A 25607-nucleotide genomic window follows, 5' to 3' on the forward strand; every position below is an offset into this window, starting at 1 on the left:
GAATGTTTAGTAAAATTTTGTAAGAAGGCTGAAAGTCAATTTAATCGGTTGGTCTCATATTTGATGAATTTTTCTAAAATTTTCAAAAAAGTTAGGAGAATTTTGTGCGAGTGCTTAGTACCCACCCACCCTAAAACATATCGTTTGTCAATTTGTGTCGACAGTACCATTCACAAAGACCAATTCTGAAACTGAAGGTGATTGATTCGACTATTTTTTGGTTAATTTTCTTTCAGACATCACATTTCAGACCATCTGTTGTTGCATTGTTCACACAGATATTAGGTTTTTATTGGGTGCCAAAAGGGGGGCCTGGTTTGGTCCCGATCCCTTCCCCTTTATTTACTTAAGTAGGTTAGTGGGTCCCATGATTTGATCGATCACATTGATGATTCTAGTAACCAGCATGATCAGACAAACCACAACCATCCATTAGATGCAGTTATGGAAACTTTATTTTGTTACATTCTTTATAACTTGTACGAGATATCTGTAATTTGAGATACCCATACAGCTCTGGATATGTGTATATTTGTGATATTCCCTTGACTGTAGTCCTCTTTGCAAGACTGGCAAAAAAATTTGAATTGAGCTGATATTTTGTGAGGACAATCTCTATGCTAACAGATCATACTCACCAAAAATCAGCCTAATACATTACTTCTAACCCATCAATATTATTTTAGAATTGTGAATGATCGACTTTTTACCAAAAATTTGTAAACCATTTTTTCTGGACTTAGAAGTTTCAGATTGGGCTAAGTTTTTGCGAGGATGATCTTCTCATCATAAAGATCATTTTCACAAAAATTTAGCCCAATCTGAAACTTTAAAGTCATATAGGGCAAATTTGGTCAGCCAACGTTGTCCCTCTAAGATTGGCTTATATATATATAAAAACAATCATTTTTCAAAATATGGGTTAGAAGTTATAGATTGAGCTGATTTTTTGTGAGGATGATTTCTATGATGAGAAGATCATCCAAAAAAAATCAGGTCAAAATCTGAAAAATTTTAATCCATCAAAATTTGTTTACAAATTATTGGTAAAAAGTCGACAGTCCACATTCTAAATCACTTTTGATGATCATCCTAAAGAAAAGAAAGACAGTTAATGTATATATATGATGTTTATGGGTAGACAATCTTAAGGGGACAACATTGACTGACAATATTTGTCTTATATGATGTTTATGGTGACGAGATCTTCTTCTCAAAAAAAAAAAAAATCAGTCCAATCTGAAGCTGCTAGGTTTACAAAGTTGAAGAATTATGGATCAATTGATCTTTATTGTTAATTTGTAAATCACTTTTGATCATCCTCACAAAAAATTAGCCCAATCTGAAATTTTTAAGTCATATATAACAAATGTTATCTACGGTATGCTACACTCATAGAAGTTCGTTTTGCAAAATCAAGCAACATCCTTTGCTTTTGTTAAAAAATGGATGGCATCGATTTGATGTTTATACATATGGATTTTATTTTATTAATATACAAATAAAATCACATCTGTAGGTTGTTATGCATAGACGGTGAGCGAGTGAGGGTGATTCTTCATCTTTGAATTAAAAACAATAAACTGAGAGTGTGGTGCAGTTGGTAGAAATTTGAAAATATCTAAAAAATAATTAATTTTGTTTTTAATATGTGGGTGCAAGGGAGACTTGTGGTTTGCAAGTAATTGCTCATTTTCATTAATTTATAGGAGATTAAGAGTAGTGCCACTGTGCCAGTGTGTCTCCTTTTATCTTTACGATTAGAATGAGAGGTCTAGAAGTGGTTCGACTCCAAAATTTGAATGGTCGTATATGCCCTCACATTTACATTTAAATTTAATATAAATAAGGTTATTTTGGTTAAAAATAAAAACAAAAATTGAAGCGGACGACCATATGAATCATGTGGTTAGTTTTCAAAATTATCAAAAAGTCATTTTTAAATTATGTAATACTTAAAAATCTTTTAATCAAGGTTTTAATTATAGATAAGTCCTTTTTATATATGTACGTTTGCACATGCCACTTTCAAGTTAATTTATAGGAAAAATTACTTTATGGTCCTTAGTGCTAACTAATTTTTTTTTTATTAGCCTTTTACTTTTAAGGGTAAGCTAAATAGTTCATTTGGTAAATCTCCTTTTTTTTTCTAATCAGTCCTTGAGCCCCACTCTAGACATTTCTCATGTTTGAAATGTTGAAATTGCCCTAATCATTCAAACTCATTATTGTACAAAAATATTGGATTTTCGATATCCCGATCGACTTTTGGAGATTCCAATCGAATGAAAGGGATTTGAGAAGAAAGAAAAAGTATTTTAAAGAGTTTTTTCAAGCATTTTAGGTATGTATGTAAAAAAAAATTATGATTTTTCAATTCTTTTGCATTGTTTTTGAATGAAATCGATTAAGGATGGTTATTTTGTTTTGAAATCATTTACACAAGTCATTATATCAAGGTATTAAGTTAATCTTTTCATGTATTTTAGTAGAAAAAACTCCAAACAAAAATGAGAACGGGTGGATTTTACACTGGATGGATTTTACACTAGTTGAAGTTGACAATTTTTATTTTTGAATTCAATATTTTTATTGTCTATGTCAACATTGTTTTAAAAATATTGTGGAGCTCATCAATAATTATTGCCAATCTCATCAGTTTTATTTATTATCGACCTTGCCATTTTTATTTATTGTCGACCTCACTAATTTTAATTATTGTTGAGTTCGACAAATTTTTAAAAAAATGTTGAACTCGACAATAAAAATATTGAACTGAAAAATAAAAAATGTCGACTTCAATGCCATAAAACTCACCTATTTTCGTTTTTTGAGTTTTTTCAACTAAAATACAGGGGAAGATCGAGTTTAAACTCCAAAAGAACCATCCATGATCGATTTTTGTTAAGAAACAAAGCAAAAGAATTGAAAATCCTAGTTTTTTACATATATTTTCAAAATCCTTGAAAATGACTTATTCTTCATTTTCAAATCTTTTTTATCAAAATGGAATCTCCAAAACTCAATCAGGATGTTGGAAATCTAGTTTTTTGGGATGAAAATGATGAGTTTGAATGGTTAGGGCAATTTCGATATTTCAATCATGAGAAATGTTTAGAGTGAAGTTCAGGAATTGATAAAAAAAGAGAAATTTACCAAATGGATTAACTAATTAGCTAACCCTTAAAAGTTGGAGATTAAATAAAAAGAAAAGTTTTCGTCAGGGACCATTATGTAATTTTTCCTAATTTATAAGTGGAGTACCAGCTTTTCTTGAGAAAACACGGTTGGTCTTTTTACCTTTCGTAAATATTTTATATACCCTTATATTTTCTGATGATGATACCCTATCTAAGGTTTTCTTTTTTTGTTTTTAATATTTGACATACCTCCTTATGTTTTCATATTGATTGACTACCTTTGACCTCAGTCTTTTCTTATAAATTAATGACAAATTACATTGAAGATAATTGATTTTAGGAAGAGTAATGAAGCATTTTTTAGGTTTTCTTTATTTATTAATCCATGAGAGAAGACCTGGTGCATGTCCCAATGCTTGTGTTTTATAAATTCTTTTAAAATCTTTGGTCATGTTAGGAGGGGCGCAGCCTGGATTTCTTCCAAGGGGGGGGGGGGGGGAACCATGGGTAATGGTAATGTTTAAATATCATTGATTTTGGAGAGAAATTTCAAGTGTTTTTTTGTTAGAGATTGAAGAAAATGGCATTTATGTCATTTCTCAGTAGTTTATGAGAGAAGACCCAAGTCAAGTGATGCAATGCCATCTATTAAAAACATAATATTTGACATTTGTCAAAATGCTTACATGCCCCTTTATCCTCGTTCTTCTCCAATAGCAAAATGACCTCATTACCTTTATTTTCAACTTGAAACCACAAATCCTTTGAATTCTTTTCCCAATAGAGGATGTGTTGATGGAATTGAGACTTATTTCTTTTTTTGAGTTCAAGTCTTGGGGATCTCTTGTGTTAAGAGTGAAGAGGTTTATAGGATTTTGAAGGTAATAATTGTAAAATGGGATGAAAAGATGAAAACGGGTAGACTGGTATGAGATTTGTGATAGGGGTATGTGTAAATTAAGGGGAGTGAAAGGGTATTTGTAAAAGGGGTGTAAATGGATTGTTTGTGATCTTGCAACCCATTTGGATTGAGTATTAGGTGAGTTGAAATGAGTGATTTTTTGTTAGAAAAATGAAGATGTAAGGAAGTGATTATAGATTGAGTGTTAGGTGAGTTGAATGAAATAAGTTTTAGTTAGAAAAATGGGGTGTGTAAGAGAGTGGTTGTTGATTTTTTGAGAAGATAGAGGATGTGGTGACATATGCCCAAAAGTATTGATATTGTGTGTTAGATGAATTGAAGGGGTGTAGGGATGGCTTGTGAGGATGAGTTTGAAGAGGATGATGAGGGCAAGTTAGAGAAAGGTGTGAGTAAGTGTTTTTTTTTTTTGAAAGGTGATAGGGGTAGATAGTTGAATGATGGAGGTAGATTGAGGTGGTGACATGTGTCTCACTTTGATGATCTTGGGTGATTGGTTGTGATCTTTGAGCTTGGATTAAGAGTTGGGCTTAGGGTAATAGTTAGGTTTTAAGTCTTAATGGAATAGGCATAGTGTTGGGTTTTAAGTTTAATAGGTTTAGGTAGTGGGTTGATTAGGCATACTGTTGGGTTGAGTTGAATTGGACTAGAGTTGAGATGATTATGATGTAGAAAGGGGTGAGGTAGGTCTTTAGCTCATGGGCTATATAGGAAAAGGCCTTAAGTTATTTATTTGAAAAAATATATTAATTTTTTGAAAGTTTAGGTTTTGGGGCTCATTTCAATTTTTGTAGATTTTTTGGTCACTTTGCATGAGGGGGGCCATCCAAATTTGGGTGTCTACAACATGCACCAGGTAAGTGAGGGTGCACCCTGAGGAATTAATGCTCATATTAGGTATCAAACTCAGTATTCGAAATTGCCATTGAGCCAACCCTTAAAGGTTGTTTTAAAGAAATCTTGTTAGAAGTTGAAGGCCAGCCTTCAATGAATGTTTTAAAATCATCTCACTTCTTCTTAGTTTATCAGTTTTTAGAGTTGTTCCAATATTTTCTTGAATGCATTCAATTCTAATTTTGTCTTTCTTAGTCTTTTGGTCTTATAATATTTATTTATTTATTGGTAAGCCCGTTTTTAATGAGTTTAACTTGGTGCTGACGAGATTTGATCTTAGGTCTCTGGTATCATGACCCAAAGATTTCAAGTTATCGATTGGATCTAGATCTAATTTTGATTATTCTTAGAATAGTTCTAAGATTATCCCGACCTGAGTGGGATCCATTGTCAGTCCTAAAGAGCAAATTGATTAATCACATAACCAAAATTTCCATGAAATGGTTATTCTAAGAAATAACAAAGTTGACAACACCACCACTAACATGTTAGAGGTCCTTAGCCCATTAATTTTCATCTCACCGCGATTGTAGGGCTCACTTTGCTATAATTTTTCCTCTAAAGAGCTACAGACATCCTAAATTTTCTATCCATCATGAAAAGTGGGGTTGAAATTGTTTTACTTTCTTATCAATATGGAAAACCACCACCCATGTTTATTAGAGGCTATTTAGATTGTATCTTGGTCTTGTCTTTTAATTTTACACATTTTGAAGTAGTCAACAAACCAAACCCATCTAGAACACCTGCACATGTAAGGCCATAAAAGTAGGTGACTTATTTAAATTTTATGTTACGTTATAGAGAGGCAACTAAACAGTATATGTTAATTTTTTACTCAATTTATGACCATAACAAGTGGTTTTAAAGAAATTCTTGTTGGTGGTTAGATGTCATCTTCATCATCATTAAATTCTTACCTAAACACCTTCACTTGGTATGGATTTCATAATAATTACCTATACTTTAGTAGTAACATTTTAATTATTTGTCTTGAGATGGTACTTTGAATAAAATCAAAATTTCACCGTTTATTCATCGTTAGTCAATAAGGCTGATTTTGGTTCAAGAGTAGCCCTAATCTTGCATTTGACAATATTCTCGTAAGTGGATTTTGACCTCATCAATCTCCACCTATGCGAGGGGACTAATTGTGTGGGTAAAAATTGGTACAAGACTCGTGGTGTAAATAAGGTGAATATTGGTCACATGATATATTTAATGAGTATATCAAAGCATTAACTGATATATTTTGAATTAGATTTTATTTATAACCTTATCTACAAATAAAAAATCTCATAATTGACTAAGGAGTATCTATCTCTAGATAATGATAGATTTAGTAGAAAATCCTATATGGTTTGTCTTTCCTTTTTAGGATTTGGCATTTGTATCTATATAAAGGGAGTTTCTAGGTAAAAGGGATAGAGGGTGAAAAAAGTAAAAGATGCTAGATTATATAGATCTTGTAATGATTTCAAGAACAATGGAATGGTTTTCAGAGTCTGGGGACGTAGTTTGATTTTGGGACGAATCCCGTGAACAAATCTTGTGTTTTATCTTCTCTTGTTTTTTTTCCTGTTCTTTGATTATTTTTCTATATGATTTTTGATCATTTGTACGTATTAAAAGTAATGAAGATCGCTTGTTAGGGGAATTTCAAGGAATCGAAAATATCTGAGATTTTTCGTCTATACCACCAATTGGCATGTTATTTGAGGGTAGCAATGCCAAATTTTGACACAATTGCCCAAAAATCATGCGCCAAGGCATGTGCTAAAAGTTATCTCAAATATAAGATGTTGTATCATAAACTAAATTTGATATTGGATTTGGTATTAGTTCAAAATATAGAAGTGACTTTTGGGTTTTAAAAAATGTCTTTTGAATTATTAATTTTTTAACCAAATAGCCATCCAAAAGCATATCAATGACATTTTTTTTAAACGAAGCATTTGGACATACACGTATCAAATATAGCATTGCCATTGGAGTTGCTCTAAAATTCTATTTATTTTATAATTGATTGTCCATGGATGAGACAACCCATTTAACTCGGTTTATAATATTGATTTACATATATTTAAATTAGAATAATTATAATTTTTTAATAAAATAAGATAAATTAGAAAATATCTAGTCATAAAACCACGTTTTAGTTAGATAATAAATTTTAAAAAAATATTAATAATTATATAAATCAAAATCTACAAAATCCTGATTGACTCGATCAAGATTTTTAAAATATCATCCGAGACATCTCGTTTATCTTGCAAGATGATGTGAATGTTGAGACACGCTGCATATCAGTATCGTTGCTAAATGAGATCGAGATGACTTGGGCGAGTCATCTCGATCTCGGACAAGATTTAAAACCATGAACATAATACCTCTTACAACCTTTCACTAATGAGAAAAAATAAGGAGCAATAATAGCATATAAACCTAAGTTAGGGATTTTGTGAGTTTATAAATTATGAGCCCAATCCTACTTTTGCAGGCTCGAGATCAAGGCCGTATTTTAGGTGGGCCAAGTTAGCATATCATGAAGCCCATTTACAGCCCAAATTATTAGAATATTCCTTTCAATCATAGAAGTTTGTCTTTCTTGTCTTTAGCAGAATAGACACTCGTCAACTAACTCCCGATTTTTCTTTATTTTTTATTTTATTTTTCTATTTCTTTCTTCTTCTTTTAATTTTTTTAATTTTAAATTTTAAATTTTTATTGTTTATTGTGAACCTCATCTTCTCTCCCATCTTTTCGTAGGCAGCTCACTTGCTTGGAATTCTTCTCCATTTAGTCAAACAAGAGTTCTTAAGTTCTCCAATTTATATCTAAAATCTCTCTCTCTCTTTTGCTCTCTGTCTCTCTAATCGAAGTCTAGATGGAGAAAAATCATGAAATTTCACTAACTCAAATGAGGAAATCAGTGGAGAAGCTTGGATTATCGACTGAGGAAAGAAAGTCTATAAAAAAAAAACCTAATTTGTATTACAGTCCACCATGTTTGATCGAAATTTTTGTTTTTGAGATTGTTTGTTTGTGTTTCTCTATGTGCAGAAATATGGGGATCCAACACTTATGAGGTTTCTAGTTGCGAGATCGATGGATACGGAGAAAGCAGCGAAGATGTTCGTCCAATGGAGAAAATGGAGAGATGGATTTGTTCCATTAGGGTTTATTTCTGATTCTGAAGTTGAAGATGAATTGAATGCTCGAAAGATTTGTTTACAAAGTCTTTCTCGAGATTCGCATGCTGTGATGATCATCAGAGCTAACAAACACTTCTCCTCCAACGATCAACTTCAATTTAAGAGTAATCTTTTATTTCTCAATTTTTTCTTAATTCAGATCAGTACCTAGGTTTTGGGGAAAATTTTAATTGCATCGACGGCTGAGATAGAAAATGTTTTCCTAGGGATTCTGATAAGTTGGATTCTGTTTAGATCCGTAGAAAACCTGTTTTTTACTTCCCATTTCAGTTGTTAGTTGGACACTCAGTGTCCAACGTCGACGAACTCTAGAAAATTCCAATTTAACTACGTGGGTTTTTTTTCTAAGTAAGCTGTGTACCATTAACGAACGTCCACGTGGCACATTTGTCGAGCCCACTCACTCGGAATATATTTGGCCCAGCTATTGGTTGACTTCAAATCAATCAACCAATCAAGTCAGGTTTAAAAAGAAAGCTACTATTGGCGCCCAGTTTTACTTATCACACCCCAACTTCTTAAATTATTTATCACACACTAATTAAAGGTTAAGATACACCATTCAACAGTTGTTTACAATTAAGATTTAACTCATATAAATCCTAAATCTAACGAAATAGATATCTAAACAGATAGAGATTCTATTGGCACCCCAACTTTTACTTATTTTCATGACTTTTTTAATTGGGATGTAATAAGTAAAATTTGGGGTGCCAATAGCAGCTCTATTTAAAAATTCATGGGAGCCCGAGATGGCGGGGGAGTGTTAACCAGGTCTGATATTTTGAGTGGGCCGTTCTATTTGCACACACCTTTTGGCTAATTGCACCCACTTCTTTCTATACATTCCATTCCAGATTGTGCTTGAGGTGGGTGCAATTAGCCATTTGGGTGTATGCAAATAGAGCAACTCATTTTGAAAACGGCTGAGTTTATAAAAAGTCAAAACGATATGATTTAAACGAGTCAACTCGATATTGGTGGGGTCGAGATGTCACATTTATACCAATTATCAAGTCAATTGGCGAGTTCCAATTATAATAAATTGAGTCAACTCGGTCATCAATTGAAGAGTGGGTTTTGATCATCCCATGTATATGGTATTATTTACTTAGGTAACTGGCCTTCTTAAAAAATGAAGCTGTTAGATGAACACCAAACTGCCACGTGTCTTCAGAAACACATTTTAAAACAGATGGACCAGTTTTATCTGGTCGAGCAGAAACATGTGCACATCTACCTTTGTTAGTTGGACCTAAAAGGACAGTTGGCAATACTATTTATTATTTTGGTAACAGATCTGGTGGTTCTGAAAATTTCAGATTTTGTTGGGATTAATAAACCCAGAATCCCTTGATTTGATATGTAGCCTTCTTTAGTTTTATTTTTATAGAATTATATTTAATAAGCCTTCAATAAAGATGATGATGAGGACGTCAAGTTGATGGGGATGAGTTAATATGTCAAATTATTAATGTAATATAAATATTTCGGTATTTTAAAGATTAAAACCATGTTTATTTTCTGTTTTCCAAATATTAATATTAATAACACAAGTAATTCATTCGAATTTCTAATCTGACTCTGGCAAGTATCTTATGTTCTCCAAGTTATGATCAATTTTTTTTTTTGACAAGTTATGATCATTTTCATTATATGGTTGAATCATCCAAAATATTTCCATGTGGACCCCACAGATGTAAATACAAACAGCAGTAAGAACATGAAGTATAGACCGATTATACATATATTTGAGTTAGACTATAGTTACTCTCACCGGAGAAATTACTGTCTTTTATATATATATATATATATATATATATAGGGGGGCGTTCAAGGGCCAACTTTTTAGCAAACTTTTTGGCAAAACATTTTTCAAAACATAGGTTAGAGGTTTTGGAATGGGCTGATTTTTGGTGAGGATGATCTCTACGGTGAGGAGATCATCCTCACCAAAAATCAGCCCATTCCAAAACTTCTAACCCATGTTTACAAGTTGAAAAATCGTGGACCGTCCATTTTTTATAAACTGTTTTTGATGGGGTTAGAAGTTTTGAAATGGGCTGATTTTTGGTGAGGATGATCTCCTCACCGTAGAGATCATCCTCACCAAAAATCAGCCCATTCCAAAACCTCTAACCTATGTTTTGAAAAATGTTTTGTCAAAAAGTTTGCTAAAAAGTTGGCCCTTGAACGCCACCCATATATATATATATATATATATATATATATATATATATATGAAAATGCTAACGTTCAAGATTTCATGCAAACGTTAGCAACCTCCTCAACTTTACATTTTACTAAAATTTCTTCAAAAAGTATCTATTATTTTGTCTTTTAGGGCAACACGTAAGGGTGTCTTAGTAGTTATGCAATGATATTTTTGTAATTTTTTTTTTTTTTTGTTGAGATTTTTTATATTTACAAAAATGTCATTATAGAATGGCAATGACACCTTTGTGTTTTGCACTAAATATAAGTGGATAAAATGATAAATGCTTTTCAACTAAGTTATTCAAAAACGTTAGGTTGTTGTAGAGGTTGCTAACGTCCCCATGAAGCCTTGGACCGTTGGATGTTAGCATCCCTGCCCCCCGCCACACACACACACACACAAAGTTAGATTTGAGTTAGGCTATATATATTTTATGGGTAAGTTGGGCTATATTTACTCTCCATGTTCTTACTCCGGCTTGTAGAGCGTGTTAGGTGATCAAACTCTACAGTGAATGTCCTTACCTTTGAGACAACTCTCACAGAATTCCAATCCATTCTAAGTTTCTAACATAACCTCTTTAAAAGTTGGCTTGAATTTGAAAATCTAGATTGTTCATTTAAACCATTAATTCAAGTCGGAATTTTTTAGTAATGTTAGAATGGAATGTTTTTTTATTTATTACAATGGCCATCATATCAAGCATGTTTCAATGTATGGTCAGAACATGAGAAATCTTATCCATTTGAGTCCTGTGTGTGTGTTTGTGCGTGTAACGGCACTGGAAAGTAGCAGCCATAACTTTGTTTCTTTCATTGTGCAGAATTCGTGGTTCATATATTGGACAAAACAATTGCTAGGTAAGACTTTCAATGATTTATTTCTTCTACCATACTCTCAGGTAATTTAGACGATGTACATTGTGCGTGACGCCATATACAACATAGTGAATCAATCTATATTTGTCACTCTGTGGGCCTTATCTTGAAAGGCAATGACGGTACTTTACGATGGACATTATCATCAATCCAAATGTTAAGCCATTGCTTTTCTGTCAGATAAGGTATGATGACACAATACCAAGGTACCAACTGCCTCATCAGTTTGAAATTGAGAATTCCAGTTCGAGTTTGATACATACATCTATATCAAAAGCTTGATACAGACATCCCAAGATGCCACACGAACACTCTATTTCCCCGACTCCATGGATTCTTGGCCCATTCCCTTTGTAGATCTACACAACAACGACGACATATCCTTTACTCCACTTATATGTCTGCATGTCTAGTTGTCTAGAGCACATAGAGATCATATTGGGTAATCCAACCACATAATCCATTATCTCCTCTGCAAAGACCGTCATCATAACAAAATAACCTATTCTGACATTCCTAACCTCATGAAAAATTGAATTGAGTTGAAAAATCTTACCCACTCAATCAAACCAATTTTCTGGGTCAACTTTTCATATACTAAATTGTGTCAAAGTGGGGTGATTTTTGGTAATGATGATCAACACGATAAAAAAAACTCGTTGTGTGATTGGATCATTGTACATGATCTCTATGTGGTCCTCATTACCATAAATAACTTTAGATGTCAAGGGATCCCTTCCCTACATGTTTTCTTCCATCGAGAATTGAGGTTTTCCTAATAATTTGGGGTTTCTGCATGGGATTTAGTTCATTCAAGGATGGAAGAGAAATAGGAAATGAGAAGTTGATTAGCATCCTTGATTTGGGGAAAATTGGCTTCAAGAACATCGATGCTCGGGCTTTGATTACTGGCTTTCAATTTTTGCAGGTAATTCTTATCTTTTTCATTTTATTCTAGTAATTATAATCAACATATTCAATCTTTATTTAGATGCCTATTCCGGTTCTCTAAGAAATGGAAGTATTCCGATCAGTGAGGAAATTAATACAATTTTCATGGAATTGTTAGAAATATTGCAGAATTTTTTATTGAAATGGTAGGAGAGGATAAAACAAACATTAAAATATACTTATAAGTCATAAAATACAATAAACAACCAATATGAGATGTGGAAATCAAGATCTACAATGTTCCACCATTTGAGAACTAAATTACTCTGTTGCTTAGAACTAGCTAGACATCTCTACCCAATATAATGCCATTGGTGGTAAATGAGTATTCAATGGTGCTGACATCTCCCTTCTCAGCCCTTGGTGACCTCCCCTACTCCTTTAGGTTCCCTTCACCAACAAGATTATACATGGCATGCATCCAAATCTGACGTTTTACCATCTCATGATCCAAACAACGATGGTATGTACTATCCGTTCATCAGTGACTTTGTCAATCTCGAAAACTAAAAATAAGGCCTAAATTTTGATGTTGACCAAGATCCTATCAATTGAAGTGCTCTAAGGGATGAATTTCAGGCGATTCTTCTCAATGGTTGGACTAGTGCAATCTTATCCAGACCAGTCTTGGCCATTGGTCTCTTTCATTCCTGTTACCTCTATTGTCATCTTTTGTGGAATCGACTCGAGCATCTTTCAGTGTTGCCACATTGTTCATTCTTGAATTCTCCCATCATAATTGTCCAATTGTCTTTCTTTTTTAAGGAATTTTTTTCCAATTGTCATCCGTAACTCCTATGACAATTCCAACTCTGAATAGCTTAGTGAACTCTTGAATTTTCTTTTCTGACCTCTAAAAAGGGTGCATGGGTTATCTATGTTATGCTTAAGATTGCTGGCATAGTGGACGATGACAATGTCCTTTATTTTCCCAAACCTTTTGCATCGATCCCTTAGATGGTTGATTGAACCATACAAGTGAATTCCCAAGATGATACTGGAAACAAGGAACATATCACAACATTGTTGTGATGACATGAGATTCTATGAGATATGTAGAGTTAGAACTCATTTACCTCAAAAAATGTAGAATAGAAATCTAATGGGTAGATTTCCACCGTACACTCTAGATGTTCAGAAATGATCCTTTCTTCTTAGTCTCTGATAGATGTTCTCCCCGTCATAACTAAAAAATTCTGCCCAACACACAAATCAGAAGTCTAAAGGGTAGTGGCAGATAAATAAGAAAATGGTATTCATGTGAAGTTTCTGTCCCACAAGCGTGATTGTAGGCGTTGATAAGGAAATTTGAATTGAGCATTTTCTCCCCACGACGTCCTTATTTCCGATTTCTGCTATCTTACCCAAATGGGTATCCCTCTTTTGGTCATGGATGTGATAAGTAAGAATCAAAATGTGCTGGAGCATTCATGAAATTTGTTCGACTAATAGACTTCCTCTTGAAAATGGATGGCTACCAAACTTCCATGAAACTCCCAAATTTAAAATTCAAATTCAACATTGAAAAATAACATTTTTTTGAATTTGTTTTTTCAAAGTGAATAGAATTTGGTCTTTTCTTCAACCCTGTGGTATCGGATCATGTTTTTAGATGCCACAAGGTGAGCCGGTGAGGTCAACAACCCTTTGTAAGAGTTGAAATCTTACTAAGTTAGCAAGGCTAGTTAAACTCTTATATGTTTACTGCAAACCAGCTAAAATTTGGAAGTTGACAGTTTGAACAAACCCAACAAAAATTACTTTCGAAGAGAAAGATCAGACATATGGGCTATAATAATACATAAAGTAGTGAGAGCTGGTATCAGTTTTGTTTAGCGAGAAATGAAAAGATAAAGATGCCTTCACTTATAATAAATTGCTTTTAAAATAAATACTAAAGAAATTTTAAGGGTATTTTTCTTCCATATATTAAATATCTAAAGAAATTTATTGAACATCATATTATGTTTCGGTCTGGATTTGATTCAAACCAATTGGGGAAAGACAATAATGATGGTTGTTATTCTCTTTGAAAGCATTTAGATGTTATTTATTTCTGATATTTGAGATAACTTTGATTTTGGTGATGTCATCACTACAAATTTGCTCGTCCTTGCAGTCTTACTATCCAGAGCGATTGGCGAAGTTGTATATTTTAAGTATGCCATGGTTCTTTGTGAGTGTATGGAAGATGGTTTCTCATTTCATCGAGAAGGCAACACTAGAAAAGGTTAGTGTTCTTGTGCCAAAAAGAAAAAAAGAAAAAAGAAGAAGAAATACTTAACAAGCTTTTATAAGACACCAAGTGGTAAGTTATGGATTGGAAACTCTAGCACCATCGAAATTCTCTAGCCCACTTAAAGTGGTCTTGTCTAGACTTAATTTTACAAACTAAAATGTCAAAATTTTCATGAATCGATTGTTAGTTTTCAAGTTAGATACATGAATTCTTGTTTTTGAATCTTCAACTTACAGCTAAAGGTCCTGTGTGGAAGCTTAGAAATTTTTTTCCCCAAAAACAAATTTCTACTACTTTGAATTGTTTACTATAATTCCAACAATAGATATGTCCAGTTAACGCCTTTGAGTTGTTCTTTCGATGATGAATGCAGGTTATAATTGTAAGCAATGAGGATGAAAGGAAGGGTTTCATTGAGGAAATTGGGGAGGATTCCTTACCAGAGGAGTATGGCGGTCGAGCCAAGCTTGTATATCTGCAAGATGTTACCATCAGCCATACCCCGGCATAGATGAAACATGTTTAGGTTCTATTACAATTGAAACCATAATACTATTACAATTGAAACCATAATATTCATGGAAGTAAAATAAATGGACGCCCCCCTTTTCAATTTCCATGAAGAGCATTTACACTTTTATAGTGTATAATGCATATTTTCTTACACTTCTTGTAGAGAAATCGATCGAAGAACAATTAAGAATAAAATAAATCAATATTTAATCATGCACAAAAAACATGTGCTAAAATAGATTACTTGCTTCAAATGCAATTTGGGATCCAGGTAATACTGACCCTCGAAAATGAGAACTCTTTGTGTTATGTGCCTAAGTGGTTAATGCCTTAAATTTGACCGTTTCAAACAGGTATAGGCCTTTAGGAGTATTGATTTAGGTTCCTAACATTTGGTATCAGAGTCAATCCCACATCTCGAGTTCGAGTCATGAAAAGGCTACCTGAGAGAGTTAAGCGGAAAAAATACCTTGTGAAAAGCCCCAAAAAGTGCCTAGGGATACAAGATACGGGAAAATCTCTGATAAAAACCTCAAGAAGTGGCCCGCCTAGAGTGAAAGCCGCTGAGGACGTCTGTTGTGGAACGTGGTGGTTTGTTACGTGCCAAAGGCTTAAATTTAATGCATTCAAACAAGTCCAGTCCTTTTGGAGTATTTGGTTTAGGTTCTGAACACTATGGGGTTTGGAGTGATATGATCCCTACCTTGCCCTTATATATTGTAGTATTTATGGTCCTTATCTTTGTCCTATTTTTTTGTTCTTTGTTAGTAATAGGATTGGTCATAGTTACCTTTGGGAATTAGGGTTTAATTTGAATAAGGTATTATAGCTATATCATATTTCTTATGTATGGAAGGGTAATAATCAAAGATTGGCATGTTTGAGGATTAGTGAAATTAGCTCATTGAACTATGGAGACTCGACCATCTGATATGATCCATTGGCGTCGTATCACTGTCACGGCTGAAGATGGGAACAGTGGAAAGGAATCCAAACATTCACAGATGAGATCTTATTAATCAACTATTCAATAGCATTTCACTCGCACGCTTCCGTGAACTTTCACTTTGGATGAGAAAACTGATTTGGAGGCAACCTGTAGAGGTAAACAAATTAGTGGGGTCAGTCTAAAGGGGTGAAACCACATCCTACAAAGAGATCAAAACATCCAACAAATTCGACAATTATATAATGATGGATCGTATCTGATACAATGATTGGTCCTATTGGTGGTACTTCCCTTGACACAATAATTTTTGAGATACATGGAAGTGAATGAGAATTTTCCCCACAAATCCACACATAGAGACGACTAAATTTCCCCATGAAGACTCACTTTCACTATGACTCCGGTAGGTTCCCTTAACCATGCCACTTGCCGATGAGTTTCTAGTTGGTAATAGTTCGTCTAATTCTAAATAATATTTTTATTTATCTTAAATGTAGATGATCAATAATGGTGGATATTTAGGGCCGTTCTCACATTTTTGTGGATGATTTTAGAAAATGAGTGAGATTTATATTTTTAGTGGAAAATCACAATTTCCATTGTTTGGTTGACTTTTTTCCATGGAAAATGAAATCCACCATTATTTAAAAATCCAACCTTAATTTCCCTCTCTCTCTCTCTCTCATCTACTTCTTATTTTTCTCTCATCTATTTTTTCTAGTATTTTCCTGGGTTCAATCAAATGGTGGATTTCAATTTTCCATGTTACCTGTGTTTTTAGAAATTTGAAATCCATCAAATTTCATTGTCCATGCAATCAAACAGACCCTTAATTGATGGACCTAATTCTACCTCATCGAAAAGAAAACTGACTCGTATCCAATTTTATTTAATTTCAAAATTAGTCAAAAACCAATCTGGTGGTAGATTAGAAATAAAGGTGATTTAGACACATCCCCCAACATTTTGTTGATTTTTCGCGTCCCTCCAACTTTTTACGAATGGTAAAATAATTTTCTCCAAAAGTAAGCAAGAAGAGAAATGGCCAAGGCGGCACCTTACATGGATAGAAAACAAAAACAAAATACGACACTCAAATTTCACATAAAAGATCTCACTTGAATACAAAGTTTAAAATAAAACTAAAAAAATACTAATCTAAACTCCTTAAATGCCTTCTCCAAGGCAAAAAAAAAAAAACCCTTGATGGGTAAGAGGACCTCATGCAATGGGTGTTCCTTCCTTTTTGAAAATTTTGTTATTTTGTTCCCATCAAATACCCCAACACACTATAAAAAGGGGTTAAAGATAAAAAGATTCTCTTTTTACACATTGCAAGAGGGGAAGCTTTGAAATCCCAACTTTGAAATAAGGAAAGAAGGGAAGATAGAAAAGGCACCAAGGAATTTTGAAAACAATAAAAAATGTTCCATATATTCCTAGCGAAGGAAAATCTACTATCGTGATGATGTCCAATGTTATAATTTTACCTAAGACAACATACCAAATGAAGAACAAGATCCTAGGGGTCAAGGTTTTAAACCCTAAACCTCTCTGATTTCAGATTTATGAGCTAAGGGTCAGGATTTTATCCCCACATATTTTCAAACTGATGACATGTTCCTTCACCTTAGTCTTCTCAACCGACTAATAAATTGACTTAATACCCTTTTCTTTAACTTATAACAAAAGAAAAAACCATTGATTTTTCTTTCCAAAACCAGTCATCAATAAATGAGTGATTAAATTTTTATCACAAAAGATTTATTTCTTAACTAGAACAAGTATGACAAGGATCTATTGGAATGGATTCACATGGGTGGAGCCAATCCCTTAGCTAATCCCAATTTTTTTCAAAACATAGCTGGTTGTTCGTCATAGATTATTGAATATAAAAGCACACAGAATAAATAAAATAAAACCTTGGCAAGCAAGGGGTGATCCACAAAGACATCGTTGATCCAGATTCAGACTTAAAACAATTGGGGGTAAAGTAACCAATTAAAATCGATTTGTGAAGATTAAAACAATCAATAATAGTAAAAGACAAAAAAGATGGAATCACAATGCAAAAACATTTAGATCAGTTGAATCCACTAAGAAGAATCAACTTTATCAGATTGTTTGTGTTTGGTCCATTTTATTTCGATCCGATCAACAATCTAATATTGTTGGATCAGAAGATTAATCCATTTAAACTCAAATAGTGGTATGAAATCTGCGATTAATCTTAGAGAGACAAAATCATAAAAACTAACTTGATCACTCTTAATAAAGTATGATTTAACACAATTTGATCTAAGTTTAAATCATCAAAACTAAGGAAATAAGCTAGATTCAATGATTAGTTACTAAAATATTGTCACATGTATACATTTGAGCACAAAATAGATCTTCTAAATAAGATTATCTTGCTCATGACTTCCTCGACCTCTCTGATGGAAGGTCTAGTCATAGATCATCGCAAGTTCAATAAAAGTATACAGTAAAAAGAGAAAGCAAGAAAAAAAAGTGCTTCTTTTATTGTTCTTGATTTGAAAATTGGTTGTTACTCCTTTTGATTACAAAGTTTGAAAAGAAGCTAAAGAAACTACAGAAAAAAAAAAAAGTAAATAAAAAGAGGAACTATGCTAAGATGATTTTTGGCTCTGATTTTAGTCTTTATTTATAAAGATCATTAGGGTTATCTCTAAGCTCCAAAATATTCATAATTTAACCCTAATTTGTTGCGTAAGTCATTGTGTAGCAAACAAGTCAACACCACAACATTAAGTGGATTTTTGTCTTTGTCTCGCTGCGTGGAATCTTTACCATATCGCGCTGAATGCGGGCCAGTTGACTCTTGTACTTTTGACCTATTAAAAATAAATAATCAAAATTTGGCCCAAATCACAATAACACGAAATAATCAATAAACATTACGTCAATTTAAGGGAATTATCAAATCTTGGAGTACTAAGAAACAATCAATTATATTATTTGGATCTAACTTGAGAGCCATCCACCACCATTGCTAAAGCTGCATGGATCTCCTCCTTATTTGGATTCATCATAATATATATAGATATAAGAAATTAGTGAAAATGTGATTTAAGACTCTCAGATGTGATTTTGCACCTTATGATCTTCAATGTGCCAATGTGTTTACCAATAGTTTTGGTGTGAGAAACTCCATAGTTTGCATGCTAAGTTTAACATTCGGGACTGTCCACACTCACCTCGAGCTTTAACTATCTTGACCATGTCAATACGACTATTATTGCCCCCAAAGACATGTGCCTTTAGTTGTCTCAATAGGTATAAACTATAGTAAAATTGATTGAAATGTGATAGGGAAGAATCCTCTTCAGATTCTTTCCTTGATCATAGATGATTTTATCTTGTACATATATTTCCTTTCCTAGTTTATATGATAATCTCAATTGTATATATTTCCTTTCCTAGTTTATATGATAATCTCAATTGTATATATTATGTTAATTTGTTTCTTATTATATAGGACATTCCAATTGTAAATACATTCTATATAATGAAACCAATAGCCTTAATATTATGTTGAGGATTTCAGCCACACTATACACAGGTCTTTGAACCTCTTTATGGTATCAAAGCAGATTTTTTTTTTCTTCTTCGATCTTTTCCATGGCTTCTTCGTCCTCATCACCTTCACTTCCACTGAACACGATGATGCATATGCTCACCATCAAACTAACTTCTTCCAATTATTTGCTATGGAGAAATTAGTTTATCCCTTTGTTAATTAGCCAAGATCTCTTTGGATTTCTGGATGGTAGTGTCCGGACTCCTTCTTCGAAGATTACTGGCTCTGACGACACCACACGGGTGGCCTACACTTCCTGGCTGAATAGAGATCAGACTCTCTTAAGTCTTCTATATTCTTCTCTTACAGAGGAGTCTATGAGTGGAGTACTTGGTTTGAGTATGCTCTTGATCTACTATAGTGTGCTGACATGGTTGAGGCCAAACCCATTACCACTCCATCTGTAGTTAGTCATCATCTCTCTACCGAAGGGAAGCTCTTCTCGAATCCCACCCTTTTCCGATCTCTTGCTGGAGCTCTATAGTATTTGACAATTACTCGGCCTGATCTCTCATTCAGTGTCAATTCCATTTGCCAATACATGCATGCTCCAACTGAATATCATTTTCGCGCACTCAAATGCATATTGTGTTATGTTAAAGGCACAGTCTATCATGATCTCCAACTCCACCGCACCCCTTCCCATGAGTTACTTGCTTATTCTGATGCTGATTGGGCGGGTTGTCTTGACACACGTCGGTCTACCACTGACTATGTTATTTTCTTAGGTGCTAATCTTGTTTCTTGGTGTTCCAAGAAACAATCCACGGTTTCTCACTCCAGTGCCGAAGCTGAGTATAGATCCTTAGCCGTCGCTACCGCTGAAGTTGCTTGAATTGTTCAGCTACTCCGAAATCTACGTCTTCAACTTCCTTCCTTTCCAAAAATACTATGTGACAACAAGAGTGCTATTTTTATAGCAGTCAATCCTATCACTCGACCTCGATTCAAACATATTGCGATTGACTACCATTTAGTTCGTGAATTAATTGCCAATGATTTCTAAAAGTCGCCTTTGTTCCCTCACATCTTCAGCTTGCTGATTCATTTACTAAGGGAGTCACCAAGTCTCAGTTTCTACTTTTCCATAACAAACTTCACGTGATTCTTTTTGCCACGCTCAGCTTGAAGGGGGGGTGATAACAAAGAATCCTCTTCAAATTTTTTCCTTGATTATAGATGATTTTATCTTGTACGTATATTTCCTTTCCTAGTTTATAGGATAATCTCAACTGTATACATTCTGTTAATTTGTTTCTTATTCTATAGGACATTCCAATTGTAAATACATTCTATATAATGAAACCAATAACCTCAATATTCTGTTGAGGATTTCAGCCACACTATACACAGGTCTTTGAACCTCTTTAAAATGGTTTAGCCTAGTATGATAAAGATTGAAAAAAGTAAGATGAAGATGGAACTAAAAAATTAACTAAAAAAATAAAACAAGCTTTCTCAAGAGTAATCTCGATTGTGGACCAATGTTGATTGTCATTAATCGATAATATAATAGTTGTAGTAGGACAAGGGATGGACCGAAGTGAGGAAAAAGAGTTGTCAGTGAAGAAAGAAGAATCCAACATCTAATTGTCGATTGCCACATTTGTGGAATGTAACCACTATTATTCTTTGTGATAATTTAATTAATCATCAATTACACGTGCTAGGATTAGTTGTCTTTTTTTTGTTGTTGTGCTTATTGTGGATATCCCCACACTTAGGGTGAGACTAATCCCACGTTCACACACACCACACCCTCTCGAAAAGTCTTACATGCAATTGGTTGAGTCAAGGGTCAACCAACCCTTAGAGGGTGTCCCTAAGAAATTCATTACTTCATGGGGTTTCGAATACTTGACCTACCTTTTCTGAGGAACTTATCAAGACTTGGCTTGCCACTAGGCCAACCCCTTTGGGTTAATGTGTGGATTTGAGTACTGGGTATCTCATACAAGATTGAAACACATTGAGTTTAATTACCACTTTGTTAGTAAAAATAAGTGGTTTTAAGACTCTTATACATTAATTTTGTACCCTTCGATCTCTAACATGCCAATTTGTTGACCAATATGCTAAATTTAACATTCAGGATCCTCCACACTCTCTCAAAGCTTAGGTTATTGGGGCATGGTCACAAAGTTGGAGTACAGGTTTAAAATGGCAATGGAAAACTTCGGAAAAAACATTGAAAATGGAAAAAAAAACGATAAAAAAAATTATATTAAAAGTTATGGAAAAAATAAATATATATCTAATAAAAATTCATAAAATCAAGTTATTATCATCAAATCCCATATTTTTACATTTATGAATTACCAAATTCTATTATGTATCAAATCCCACATAAAATAATAAAAATAAAACGACCTTTTTTGTTACAATGAAAAAGTCGCTTTTTTTTTTTAAATTGTTTTAATTGTCAAAGGTGCAAGGCACGTTTCTTTCTTCTTCAAAAAAATGTTGTTTTTGGTTACTATGATTTGGGACCACGATTATTACATTTATAGTAAAGTTTATTGAAATGGTTTGGTCGTGTGTCATAAAGATCAACAAGAATATTAACCAAAAGAAAGACTCACATTAAAGGCTCCAAAGCGATAAGGATGATGAAAAAATAAATTTAACTAAAAAATATAAAAAACAATCTTGATTGTTGATTAGTGTCAATCATTGTTGATATAAGACGATTAACAACTATCACAACGCAAGAGATGAAATGGGAGGAGAGAGAAGAGTCATTAGTGATGAGAGAAGAATTAAATATCAAATCATCGGTTTACACATTTGTGGTATATAACAAAAAAATTATAAAAATTCGAGTAAACAAAATTATCTTTTACCACATTTTACGGTGATTTCAACTTTCTCTGGTCATGAAAAGTTAGAAACACCCGTTTTTCGCATTTATACAAACACAAACTGCTAACTTCCCATTAAAGTGAAAAAACTTTAATCAAGAACTATTGATATGTGATAATCTTTCACCTGAAATCGCTCTTCAATGCAAAAAAAATTGAGAAGTGCGGTCGAGTTGCATCATCAAACAAATATTAGAATGACTATAATTTAAAGAGAAAGCTTGGGTTTTGTTGACCATTGAAAAATGATTCAAGTAAATCACATGATCTCGACATGTAAATGTAAAATCCAACGGTCAGGATTTGTCCTTGAGATGGGCATCAATATATGTATTATATAGAAACATATAAATTTCGACTGAAGACACTATTATTAGACAAAATTGGATAAAGGAAATCAAGAAAGTGATAGACGGTTAAGATCAAGCTTCCACGTCACAATCAACAGCTCCTAGACTCTGACTAAAATTACCTAATGACTATAATGACACTGGCGATGAAGTCCACTTACACAGTAACAGGTCAAATCAAGTAAGGGTATTTTAGTCATTATATACGCGCCGATTCAGGTAAGTTGTCTGCTAATAAGGTGTTACATTCGTTTCTGCACCACCAATGATAAAATGGTCGATAAATTAGCGTTATTTACAATGGAACGTAAACAAAAAGAAAAGGGTAGGGCTCTTTTGTTATTTTCTTAGATAGTTACGGGCAATTTTGGAAGATTTAATATATAATACAGATGTCTTTATCTCAAAAGAACAAGGGCATTATAGTAAGTTTGAAATACTTGTTCTGACAAGCAACATCTAACTCCCCGTCCGAAGCAAAGGCTATAAAGAGATGGCTCCAACAAACGACCTGTAACTCTATCTCTCTCTCTCTCTCTGCTCTGGTTCTGTTCTTGAGCTAGGGTTTCATCTTGATCAGTAATGCTGTTGAAGTTTCTCTGAATCTTCGAATTGATCTTCGTACATGGCGTTTCGGGAGAAGAAATTAATAAACGATCCAAACGGTTTGCATTTTAGTTTCGTTTACATGTTTCTTTAATCGATTTTACTTCATTGAGTTCAGATGCGATGATTGATGTATTTTGATCCCATTTTAGTCCTAATTTTCTGTTATAATGATCGTAGAAATTTAAGCATTTTTTTGGGTCTTTAATGGACTTATTTTATTTTTTTAATTAATTTTCGTTGTAGATGTGGTGACTGAGTTCATCGAGGGTTTGGTAGAAACTTATCCTGGATTACAGTACTTGGACGGTTTCCCCGAGGTGAGGGATTTATTTCGACTCTGTTTTTCTTTGTTGGGATTAGGTTATATTGTGTAGAATATTTATTTCTTTGTGCATTTTTGGTGGTACAGATTAAGGTTGTATTACGAGCTGATGTTTCGAGTGCGACTTACGACAAGGTTGCAGTTATCTCAGGTGCAAATGCAATATCATATGTGCTTCTTTATCTTGCATTGTATCTACTCGGGGCACCTAAGATGAGGCATGTTTGGTTTGCTAACTTTTTTGACTTTGAACTATGAATGGTTGTTACTTTAATAGGTTATTTGATATCAATATCACACTTAAGCCGCCTTAAGCTACACACAGAAAAACATTGCAATATATGATTTTGATTGCAAAAATAATTTGGAAGGAAGATGAAAATCAACTTCTTTTCATTCCCTTCTAGATGAGTGTTTATTGACTAACTTGGTGAATTATTATTATTTTTTTGTAACAAGTAAATAGGATTCACTAAGTGAATAGATAAAAACAAACTTGAGTTAGCGAAATAGGTGGTCGAGGATACTTATCAGAGAGAAACCAACCCTCTAATACTAGAAGAGATACAAGACAGAACTGCCAAGCAAATAAAGCCAACACAAATACAACTTTCTCATGATACCGTCACTTATATCATTAGGGAATCCATCTAAAGAACAAAATCCTCAAAGAAGACCCCTTTGAGTACTAATTGCATTTCGGGCCAAGAAAATAAAAATTGCTTTAGTGTCCATGATGGAATCTTCCTTCCTATCTTTCCCTTGAAAGCCCTGACACTCCCCTTCTTCCAATTACACTTTAAAATTGCTAATGGAAGAAAACTAGGGAATATATCTCTAGTTTTACATGTAAAAGTGGACTAACTGGCAAACAATGCCTCCGTAGAACAAGGAAGAATCCAATACATGTGGAACAACAAAAATAAGTGAGACCAAGAGGAATATGTTCAATGCTCGCATCCTTTTTTATAAGTAAAGGGTCAATGGTTAAAGGTGACGTTGGATTCAAGGGGGTTTGAACCTAGGACATGGGAACAACACTCCACATGTCTTCCATTCTCCTTGCATATAATAAAGAAACTCATAATGACTCTTCCTTGAGCAGTAAGAGGATCAATAATTCAGATTTTATCCAATGTGGTTGACCAAACTAAAAAAGGTCACTGTCGATGAGTCTTTTGATCCACAAGTGAAAGCTCATGGGAAGCTTTTCTTTTTTAAATTTCATTTTTAAGTAAAAGCTCTTGAGAAAGATTGAGTAGATGAATGGGAAATAAGACAAGTAAACCAATCTGACTGAGAACTTACCATTCCATATTTTAACCATTTACATTTGTTTTCCATCTTGGAAAAGATTTGAAGGACAGTGATATAGTCGTTCAACCTTGCATTCGATTCCTGCTCCCAATCATTCAAATTTCTCCATGGGCCTAGGTTCCAAGATGTGTCTTTCCCCGAATTCGAACCATACACAGGATGGAATGATGCTTTTAAGTAGACAAGGAGTATAGAAATTGGAATTGAGTTAGACATGGAGTATAGAAGATGGAATTGACTTCTAAGAAAAGACACATCCCACCACCTATCTTCCCAAAATCTTACCCTCTCCTAACCTTACATTGTTAAAAATCTCACTCCTATTAAGAATACCAATCCAAAAATTGCACCCATAAGGAGCTCTAGCATGATTGCTCTCCCCAACACATAAGGAAAGTGATGTAGTCTTTCAATCTAGCATTTGATTCTGCCTCCCAATCATTCAAATTTCTCCATAGGCCTAGGTTCCAAGATGTCTCTTTCCCCGAATTCGAACCATACACATAATGGAATGACTCTTTTAATTAGACAAGGAGAATAGAAAAGGGAATTGAGTTCTAAGCGAGGATGCATCCCACCATCTATCTTCCCAAAATGTTTCCCTCTCCTCACCTTACATTGTTAAAGATCT

The 25607-nt window shown here is 33.7% G+C and overlaps 2 protein-coding genes across 2 annotated transcripts in view; both read left to right on the forward strand.

Annotated features, from left to right (window-relative positions):
* The first annotated feature begins 7672 nt into the window (after window positions 1–7672).
* LOC147393991 (Sec14p-like phosphatidylinositol transfer family protein) lies at window positions 7673–15071 on the forward strand. The gene is made up of 6 exons (XM_086453558.1): window positions 7673–7910; window positions 8015–8272; window positions 11210–11246; window positions 12072–12192; window positions 14335–14445; window positions 14828–15071. The coding sequence occupies exons 1-6, from the start codon at window positions 7841–7843 to the stop codon at window positions 14963–14965; spliced, it is 735 nt and encodes a 244-aa protein (XP_086309684.1). The 5' UTR covers window positions 7673–7840; the 3' UTR covers window positions 14966–15071.
* Window positions 15072–23220: 8149 nt separating this feature from the next.
* Window positions 23221–25607, forward strand: part of LOC147393992 (putative 3,4-dihydroxy-2-butanone kinase) — a 29123-nt gene continuing 26736 nt past the window's right edge. Inside the window, exons 1-3 of the mRNA XM_086453667.1 lie at window positions 23221–23393; window positions 23581–23654; window positions 23747–23810. Of these exons, the coding sequence (XP_086309793.1) occupies window positions 23354–23393; window positions 23581–23654; window positions 23747–23810 (178 nt within the window). The 5' untranslated portion in view covers window positions 23221–23353. The remainder of the gene's footprint in view (window positions 23394–23580; window positions 23655–23746; window positions 23811–25607) is intronic.

The sequence above is a fragment of the Akebia trifoliata genome, chromosome 9 (assembly GCF_017979445.1).
Source record: "Akebia trifoliata isolate Shusen 1 chromosome 9, ASM1797944v1, whole genome shotgun sequence".
NCBI lineage: Eukaryota > Viridiplantae > Streptophyta > Magnoliopsida > Ranunculales > Lardizabalaceae > Akebia > Akebia trifoliata.